General features: G+C 42.7%; 1 protein-coding gene across 3 annotated transcripts in view; it reads right to left on the bottom strand.

The window, feature by feature from the left end:
* Positions 1-2,232: 2,232 nt before the first annotated feature.
* Positions 2,233-9,950, bottom strand: part of SLC7A2 (solute carrier family 7 member 2) — a 58,477-nt gene continuing 50,759 nt past the window's right edge. For all 3 annotated transcript variants that reach the window (XM_030884589.2, XM_004696167.2, XM_045286622.1), the window contains exons 11-12: positions 9,191-9,299; positions 2,233-7,387 (exon numbers count right to left, since the gene is read on the bottom strand). In XM_030884589.2, coding sequence (XP_030740449.1) covers positions 7,146-7,387; positions 9,191-9,299 — 351 coding nt within the window. In that variant the 3' untranslated portion in view covers positions 2,233-7,145. The remainder of the gene's footprint in view (positions 7,388-9,190; positions 9,300-9,950) is intronic.

Raw genomic sequence — 9,950 nt, 5'->3', positions numbered from 1 at the left:
TAGTCAATTGGACACCCCCTGTCAGAAGTGCCACAAGGAAGAGATAAGCCAGCCAGGGTGCAGTATAGCACCGACAAAATACAACTTTCCTCTGCTTCTTTAATTCTTCCTCCCCCACAACTATCATGACCCCAATTCTACCTTACAAATCTGACTAGACCAGAGGATATCCACTGGTATATATAGGATATACACAGGGAACCCAGGACAGATAAACCCCTCAGGACCAATAATGGGAGTACTGTAATCTCCTTCCGTCAACTGTGTTTTAAATTCTATACCATTGGCTAAGTTAATGGCACTATCAATAGAATATCTTACTATCCAGAGAGATGGTTGATAATATTCTCTAAAATGACAATGATGTCTCTAAGGTGAACCACAGACATGTATAAACCACAGATGCATGAAGGAATTTTGACTTGCATGTAATTCTAGCCCCACTCCAAGAACAATTAGTTTTTTTCAAGGTAATTTTGTTGGGAGGCTCTTCCAGCTCTATAAAAATCCATACATCAATTGTATCAAGCATATTGGTATATCTGTTGCCATCATTGTTTTCTAAACATTTATTTTCTATTTGAACCCTTGGTATCAGCTCTTTTTACTCTCCCTCACCACTCCCATCCTCGTGACCCCTTGATAAATTATTATACCCCTTCACCCACGGTTTCCTCCCACCTCCATTCTCCACCTTCCTCCTGGTATTGCTACTCCCATTTCTGTTCCTGAGGGGTTTCTATGACCTGGATTCCATGTGTTGTGAGCTCTTATCTGTACCTGTGTACATGCTCCAGCCTAGCTTGAAGTGAAATGCAGGATCGGGGTCATGATAGTGGGAGGTGAGGAAGCCTCAAGGAACCTGAGGAATATTGTGTTTCATCGGTGCTGTTCTTCACCCTGGTTGACTCATCCCTTCCTTGCAATCCTTCTGTGAGGGAATGTCCCATTGTCTACAGATGGGTTTTTGGTCTCTGCCCCGGGGACCATCAGCTCTCTTCACATTTGCTTGTGCACCCATTTTGTCTTCAGCGATCATGTCAGGAGGGTGACCATCACATACTGTCCGGTTGTTAGAACAAAGTGTTGTTCTTGCATTGAGGGAGGGCTTGAATACGGGCCCAGTCTGGCCACTTCTTCAATGTATTGCCATATAAATATATACACATATGCCAATACCTGGTCCTGCTTGATACTTGCCCTCATGAAGAGGTCACTTAAGGTGTGGGTGCTATAGCAGTGTGAATAAACTAGGGGAGGCCCCAGCTATCAGAAACAATAGTCCGAATGGAAGCATGCTAGCCTGTACGATCCAAGGATTGTACAGAATAAGTTTAAATTGTGAACTCCTAATTTGAAGACAGCTGTGGCTGACGGTGAAGCCCACCGTCCATTTGCAGGGTCCACACATGGATTAAGCCTCTGGTGAATCCTGACCATAGCTGAGGGATGTTAACCTCAGGCGAGTATTGTAGACGATTATAATTGTTAGGCTAATATGTACCACTTTATTTGATCCCCTTTTTGACCCATTTAAAAGTTCTATCAGTTAAAAAATAAAAAGGGAAGGGGAAATACACATGGATTAATTAAGCCTCCCGTGAATCCCCTCTGATCAGACCAGGGATATGACTACCCTTGATCTGATATGGCAGATGCAGTGAGGTTAAAATGTAACACTTTGCCATTTGATCTCCCTTGTGACCCATCTTAAATTTGCTCTACCTTTTAACATTTTCTTTCTTCCAACTGGTTTTTCTCGATCTTATTTTGTTATCGTTGTTCCCTTTTTTGTTTTGCTTTTTTTGGTACATGAAATCTCTTGAGGCAGTAATGGGATGATTTCCCAGGGGTATGGCGGCAAAAGTTGGGGAGAAACTGGGAATTCAAGAATTGTCATACAATTGTTTCCATTTAGATTGTTGTATCTTTCTGAACTTTAAAGGTTCCCAAATATTCAGGAGTCACCGGATAGCACAAATGATTAAGCTCTCAACCATTACCTTAAAGCTTGGTAGTTCAAACCCTCTCAGAGGCACTTGGAAAGTCAGGCTTGGTGGTGTTTCTGAAAGGTCATGCATGGCCTTGGGAACCCTACGGACAGTGCTAGTCTGCACACATAGGGTCCTGATTGGGACACTCAACTCCACTGACAAGAATCAATAAGGAAGAGCTTTAGAGAAATGTGAAATGAATGTATTTGCTCAGAAAGGTATTTAAGTGCACACGCCATTATTGCAACTCATATTTATTTTAAAAATACATGCTCACACGACAAAATGTATCTTACAGTGGTAAAGCAAGATTTTATTTAAGACAAGTTCTAAAACATAATTCAAATTTATAAGTAAAAATGCTGATTTTCATTCAAAACATTTCAATTTAAAATTAAGACTAAGTAAAATGTTTACGTTTACATTTGCATAAGACCAATGCATTTGTCAGCTTCTACAGACAGAATTTCTGTGGGGTTTGTGGCCCTCCAACAGTTTTTATGAAGTGTGACGATAGACTGAGGCAATACAATTGGGCACCCCTAGTTGAAGAACTGAGCAATCAAGTGTGCTGTGATACCACCTGTCCCACTGGCAGCACAGGGCCCTTGACTGGCTCGGTGTAGGCCATTGGTCTGTGTATGCAGGGACTGCAGCAGGCCAGGCCTTATAGTGCCAGGTGCAGGACGCAGCCACTCCTATCTGAGTCAGAAAGGTTCCTTGGTCCTTTTTCATTCCCCTTGACATACTCATGGGATTTAGAACTGAAATCAAGGACCCTGAACCACCTGATTTCTTTCACCTCATAACTTCTCCCTTCATCCCAAGACCCCCACCAACAGTTGTAGCTATAGACACTCATGCTTGGAGGTCACCTCACCCCAGGACAGGATTAAACCAGACGATGGACTGTAACCAATAAGATTAAACTGTGTACATATAAGCAATAATGTTGCAAAAACTAACAACTAAGCCAACAACTACAATAACTGATCAGGCACCTCAAAGCCTAGAAATTAGAAAGCCATTCAAAAATATTTAAGTATGATTACATAAGGAGGAAGAAAAAAATGAAAAACAAACGCCCTCTCAGTTAAACATCAAGCAACCTTATTTTCACATCTCTGTGGCTTTAAAAACATCTATCTGTTGGTATGGCTATTCAGATGCTGACACTTTTCCCCTTACGTTAGGATGTGCCAGGGAACTCCGCAAAGTGCAAAGGGCATGGAGAAGGCTCTTTTGGCATAAAGAGAAGTCGATTTTAAAAAAACAAAAAACTTTCAAACTCACACTAATCATGTGGAGTTTAATAATCCAGGGTGTAAACCTACCCTGTTAAAATTCTGTGGAAATTGTGCTTTTTGGTGCTAACTCAAGGTCACTTGGGGCATATCAGGCACAGCAGGCCCCCATCAGCAAGGTGACACCAGGGAGCTGGAATCTCTGTGCAGCTTTGCTCAAAGGTTAAGCTCTGAGCATTACTGAGTGGCACTGCCTTTTGAGGAGGAAGAAGCTGCTCTGCTCCCTCTGTCATCAGCATTGCAGGGACCTGCCTGTCCTTTTTCCTCCTTTCCCAGGGTTCACATAAACCCAGAAAGGAATTTGGTAAATGCTTTATTTTGCTAATATGCTGCATAGGCTAATTTAAAATATTTTATTTAAGAGTATGTATGTGTATATATATAAACAACTACCTAAAAAACATTCAGGACTCAAAATATTTTGACTAATATTTAAAATAAAAATGTTCTTTAAAAACTCTTTATGCAGAAATCTTGAGAGGCTTAGCTTGTTCAAAGGAAGTAATTCTGAGATTGTGATTTTCTACCAATGACAGTGGCAGAGTGGGTAAATATTCGGCAGTCTGTGCCCATAGGCCGGCGACAGCCCTGGAAACCGGCTGTGGTAACTCTGTCCTCGAGTCGCGCAGATCGAGGCTCAGCAACGAATGCGCTGGGTGATAGTGAAGTTTTATTTGTCTACATCTTTTTCTTTAATGTATACATTTCAAAGACTATTTTGCCTTTGGCTTGCTTGATAAGCCCCAGCTTATCTCTGGGGCTGTGGTTGAACAAAAATCTGCATTTCAATATGTATCAAAACATAAGCGCTTTTAAACTTGAATTTGCACGGCTACCTCCCTAAATGTAGGGTTGGCATTACCTTAATGTAGTAACTCACAAACCATTCCCTCTTTTAAGAGGATAACCTAAAGGTGCTATTGGGGAAGTTTCTCACAGAAAATGCCGAGTGCTATTTTCTAGTATAACAGAGTAAAAGCGGTTTTAGTCAATGACCATAAAGAGAATGTGCGCTTTTCTTTCTTTCTTTTTTTTCAATTTCTGAAAAGGTATTTATATATGCTTAACTGATTACTTGTCAACGATATATAAAACATTTTGGTAATCCTAATGAAAAAGAACATTTTGTCTCAAAGGTTATGAATTCAAATATAGGGAGAGAGCTGGTATAAGAAGAGTTCATAGTACTGGCTTTTACTAATAAACACATATAGAGATAAATAAGTCAGAGAAGGTGCTAGAGAAACAAGTAAACAGCAATACTCTAAGGCCTCCACCCCAACTCCATTTCAGACTAGAAAGCACCTGTTATAATGTCCTAGAGAATAATTTCATATTAGAAACAGTATAAATACCTTAAAGAATCTAGCTATAGAAAATATCCATATAAAATTGTTGAATACTTCAAAATAGTTAAAAACCTAACAATTTTGTATAAGCATACCTATCAGATATAAGCTGGGCTTCTGATACACTTAAAAATAGCATTTCCAAAGCCCATCATAGGCCCAACTTACTTATACATTGGTACTTGAAATATATGTAGATATACTGATATATATACACAAACCCACACATAAATGTGTTTACATATTTGCATGCATACACACACACACACACACACACACACACACACACAACTTGAATCTTCACAAAAGGGGAGGAAAGCAGAGTCACCAGCAATGTGTTTTACACTGTAGACATTTGCATTTATAATCGATATTTCATTTCAGGTGGAAACACAATCATTTTTATTCTAATTGAATAGAATGGGTATAGTACTTCTAGCTGCCTATCGAGTTCTAATGAAATTTCTTGATTTTGTTAGTGAAAGAGTTAAAGACTCATGCGTCAAATTTCTCATGCATCCAAGGGCTAATTCTGATGTACTGTGGAATAAAAAGGGTTGTTGTCGGTGTGCTGCTACAACGGGGAGAATGCATGACTTCACCTACCCTAGTCCTTACATGTCCCCACTCGCTTATCTAACTCCCCCTCTCTAGTAAAACATGCAGCTTGAAAGAAAATGCTGAGCTTCAAGTTTGAACATGTGCACCCTGGGACATGTGGAATGTCAGCACTGATTTCTCTGTCAGGGTGCTACAACATAGCAGCCAGAAAACCAGGCTTTCTTCCTGTTTATTTGATAGGTAATTGCTATCAATGTTTAAACAAATCAATCACAACTTGTTTAATGGCACCAATAAAATAACTGACTTCTCAGAAGAGATGTCAGAAAATAAATGTTCTCCTGGTCTTTGGATTAACCTGGTGGATTGGTGTGCACGGTTATCACTCACGACAAGTATCCTGGGCGTGTAACCCACAACATAAATCTAGTTTCTCGCTACATTTAGCAAACCACTTTAAGAAAAATTGTAAGAAAAACTATCCCATGAGAAGTAAAACACACATTTTAGCTAAATAGCTCATGATAAGAAAGCCCTATTAAATAAAATACAGCAAACTGGAGGATCTTACATGCGGGGGAAAAAGTTCATAATTTTAATTCAAGTTGATTTTTAGATTGAAGTTTAAAATAATTGTATTTGAACAAAACATCTCCCCCATCCCCAACCCACCCCTAACGACTGATGGCTTACCAGAGAATACTGGGGTGTGCATGAAGCGCTTTAATATAGTTACTTGAGAAGAAATGAAATCAAAAGTGCTAAATAATTTAGTCAAAGGGGGAGAACATCCCTAAGTTTCCAAAAGAAACAGAGGCAAAGTTGATGGGAACCTGTGACATTAGGCCAAATGTCCATGAACATCTGAAGAGGCACCAGGAAATCAGAGAGCGACTTTTCTCTTGTGCCCCTTCATTGTTGTCCTGTACTAGAGAGAACGTGTGTTTCTGTAGCCCTGCACACCACAGGCCAGACAAACAAAACAAAACAGGAGTGAATTCTGTGCCTGACGCGGCTAAGAACACTACAGTGTGACTAGTTATTCACAAAATCGGGAATTGTATGAATCACAAAGCCAATCGTGTGATCTGGGAGACAAGATTGGCTTCTTTTAAGTGACTTTTAAAGCAAGCCTGCTTGGTTAATCTTGTTATCTGAGCATGGGTCTAACTCTTGGATCTGCCAGGAGGTTTCTGCTTTGCTTGCTAGTAAGAAGGTCCCCAGGGAGAGCACACTGTTTCCGCAGGCCTCAGACTGGGCTGATGGTGACCGCATTCCCAGCATGAGGCCCTCCTATGGAGGAGGACACATTTAAAGGAGCTAAGAGCTCCCCAGGGTGCCACCCAGTGACTGAGCATGGCACCCCTGTGCTGTGCAGTAGAGCAGAAACAAACACCCTGACTGGCTAAGGTTAGCCCACTGTCAAGACCTTGTTAGCCAGGCCAAACCTAGCCTGTGGGAAAGCTGCCGCTGGCATCTGCAGCTCAGAGAAGAGCTTCTTTCCGCCCTCTGCCCACTCAGACCACCGACAGGCAACTGGATGGGTAAGTACATTTGTTAGCATGCTCTCTGTAAGGACGCAGACGAAACACTCTTCTCTTCCGTGCTTTACCTTCATTTCAGTATGTGTAGTCTATGCTGCCAATTGATGACAACAAGAACTGAAATGCAGGAAAACACCAACAACTTTCCACATCCACACTCACACAGGGGTGGGGGGAGTGGGTTAGTCATCACTGAGGGAGGGCGCAGGTGAATGTCACCCCAGGCACATGATTCCACACGAGGAAGTGCTGCCCAGAAGAGTGAGTAGAAACCAGGGCAAACTAGGTCCATGGCACACTTGTGAAACCTAGCATGATGACGACATCCCGCCATGGCTGACTCCGGGGTGGCGTGTGAGTCAGGATGGCGGGCTGGCGGGGCACCTGCAAGCATTAGCATTCGCTGGTATTTTCATGGAATAAGAAAGGTAAGGTGCGGCTTCTTTGGTGACGGTTATTTGCTTGTATGGTGCATTTTCCTTCTGCTGCTCCATGACCGTTGCCTGCATAACCATCCTCTTCCTCCTCCTCCTCTTCCTCCTCCTCCTCCTCTTCTTCCTCCTCTTCTTCTTCTTCATCCCTTGATTTACCTTCCAGGCTGTGTCTAATGCCATAAGCAAAGTAAATCAGGAAACCTTTTGGGGAGGGGGAAAAAAAATCCATGTTTTAGGCATGTCAGGCTGTAGCTGTTTTAATAAGGACAGTTTAATAGAGAAATGGCAGGACCGTTTCCCCTTCTTTGTGTGCTGCTTTAGAAGGCTAGAACACAGACACAGGCTAGCCCCCCAAGGCCTTCTAGACGGCTATTTCCCAGGGGAATACACCTCTTTTGGGTTCAGTAAATCAAATCCACAGAAAATGTTTCTTTTAACTAAAGTGTTCTGGAAAATGTTTATGTGGAAAAGAAAAACTACCTTTATTTCTTCAAAACTCAAGCTAACATTTTAAACCAAAGGTTAGGTGGGGTAGTCTCAAATTATACCCTAAATACAAATGGAACATGAACCAGGGTGGAAGTCAGACATTTTGGGAAGCCCACCCAGCTGTAACAGAGGATATGGATGTCCCTTACGAGTGTCCGTGCACACAAAGCAACTGTTTATGAATAGCCATGCTGATTGGGGTCTCGGTGGTGTAGGAGGCAGTTTAAGCATGGCGTGGTGGGTTACATACTGGGCCGCTAACCAGTTCAAAACCACCAGCCTCTCAAGGGGGGAAAGAGGTGGCTTTGATTCCCATGAAGAGTTAGTCTCAGAAACCGACAGGGCCTGTTCTACTCAGTCCCATAGGGTCACTATGAATCTAGACTCTAGAGCAGGGAGAAGATTTAAGGCAAGCAGCTAAGTGGTTGGCGAAAAGGTAGGGAGGGTGGAGCTTCCTCCAGATACAGACTTCTTCTGGGATTGGCAGGAGAGTCTTGCCAGGATCCAGACTCTGAAATAGCAGGCCACCTGAGCCGAGTTCTCATAGTGACAGCAACAGGAATAACATAGAGTAACCTGTTTTGACGGAGAACTTTTGACCGAAAGCAAATACCTTCTAATTTTCTGCACAGTGTGACCTCCAAAACTTGGATGCAACTAAATGTGGATGTGGGGGCAGTGGACAAGATGGACTGAAGATAAAATCTCCCATGGGCCCAACGGGATCGGTGTCTTATATTTGAAATTAATTTATAGCCCAAGCAAACACCTATACACAAGGGAATGAGGAGGCTAAGATTCATTTTCTTAAGCCAACTGGCGGACTGTCAGAAACCAGAAACTCCGAGACTCCTCTCAGCCTACCGGGCAGTGGAGACCAGGCTCACGTCCACCTCTTCACCCCGCAGCCTTCACCTCACGTTCTGGACCCCGTCTGAGCTTGTTACAACAAACTTAAGTTTCTAACTCAAATTTCACATAGGAATCTGAATTAGGTCATAATGAAAACCAGACCGCCTTACAGATATAAAGAAGCTGCGTCAAATTACTTAACGCTAGATTCCACTCCAGGACTCCAATAACGAGACATTTCTATCTCAGGGAAGCAAGTGTTTGCCAACAGCCCTTCCAGAATGTTCCCAGAAATCCACTGGCGTTCACTGGAGAGGACTCGCTTTGCAGTCCGAGTCTCGGATTGCGCTTCCCAAGGTAAATCAGCGGAGTTCTGTTGGCTTCCATTTTTCCCATCCATAACTTGGAGAAAATAGAACCCACCACAAGGAGTACTGGGAGGGACTGAAGCAGGAAAGGTTATGTAAAGACAACTGAGGACCTAAGAAGGCAGAGTGTGAGTTAGTGTCTCCTTATCTGAAAAAAAGATTGGAAATGAGGAAATGCTGAGAGCCCTTATTTCCAGGAAGGGGACGGGGGTGCTCTTCTCTAACCCGAGCAGGCCCCACGAACGAGCGAGCGAGCGAGCCCAAGTTCAGAACGCCACAGCATGGCGGGACCTACCAAGTGCCATCCAGATGCTAAATCTGACCCAAGTGTCGGCACTCAGTTGGACCATCAGGTAAATGTTCACAAGGATGCTGAATGCTGGCAAAAATGGTAAGAATGGTACCTAAGGAAGAGAAATGATTTTTGTTTTTTAATGTACTCAGAATTTGAAAGCATATTCCTCAAACTATTTCAACACTGTAGCAATTAATTTTTCATATACAAGGGGGCTTAACAAGTTTGTGGACATATTCTATTACCTTTAAGTTCCATTTTCCCATGAGCTTTCTGAAGCCTCATACCCCTTGCCCCTGGTATATTTTCAAACTGGGTCACTAAGTTTATATTCTCATGAAAAGGACAATGGGAACAAAGATCATTCTTCTAGAGAATACTTAAAGAGGGGTTCATATTCATTCCCAGCCGCCCAAAACAGCAGGGGATTTATCCAGCCCACTAACACCTGCATCATCACTAAGACTAGCCAATTGACTTTAGAGTCCAAATTCCGATCTGGAGAATGGCATGTTTCCAGAACTCTGGATCCACATGGAATCCCAGGGGGACAATTTCAGGAAGTTCTCCCTTCAAGCTGAAACCTGCTCTTTAAAACAAGACAGGATCATTTCACTTGCCAAAACGAAGGGGAATGATGGAAAGCAGCCTGCTGCTGAGAGGGCACAGGACTTCCGAAATGAAGATCCTCCAATGATTCGGGCCTGCTAACTGCAAGACTGGTGGTTCACACCCACCAGCTGCTCCTTGGGAGAAAAAC

The sequence above is a fragment of the Echinops telfairi genome, unplaced genomic scaffold, assembly GCF_000313985.2.
Source record: "Echinops telfairi isolate 266 unplaced genomic scaffold, ASM31398v2 ScPeMD7_9;HRSCAF=40, whole genome shotgun sequence".
Lineage (NCBI taxonomy): Eukaryota > Metazoa > Chordata > Mammalia > Afrosoricida > Tenrecidae > Echinops > Echinops telfairi.
Note: the sequence above shows the minus strand (reverse complement) of the source record. Positions and strands in the feature narration are given on the sequence as shown.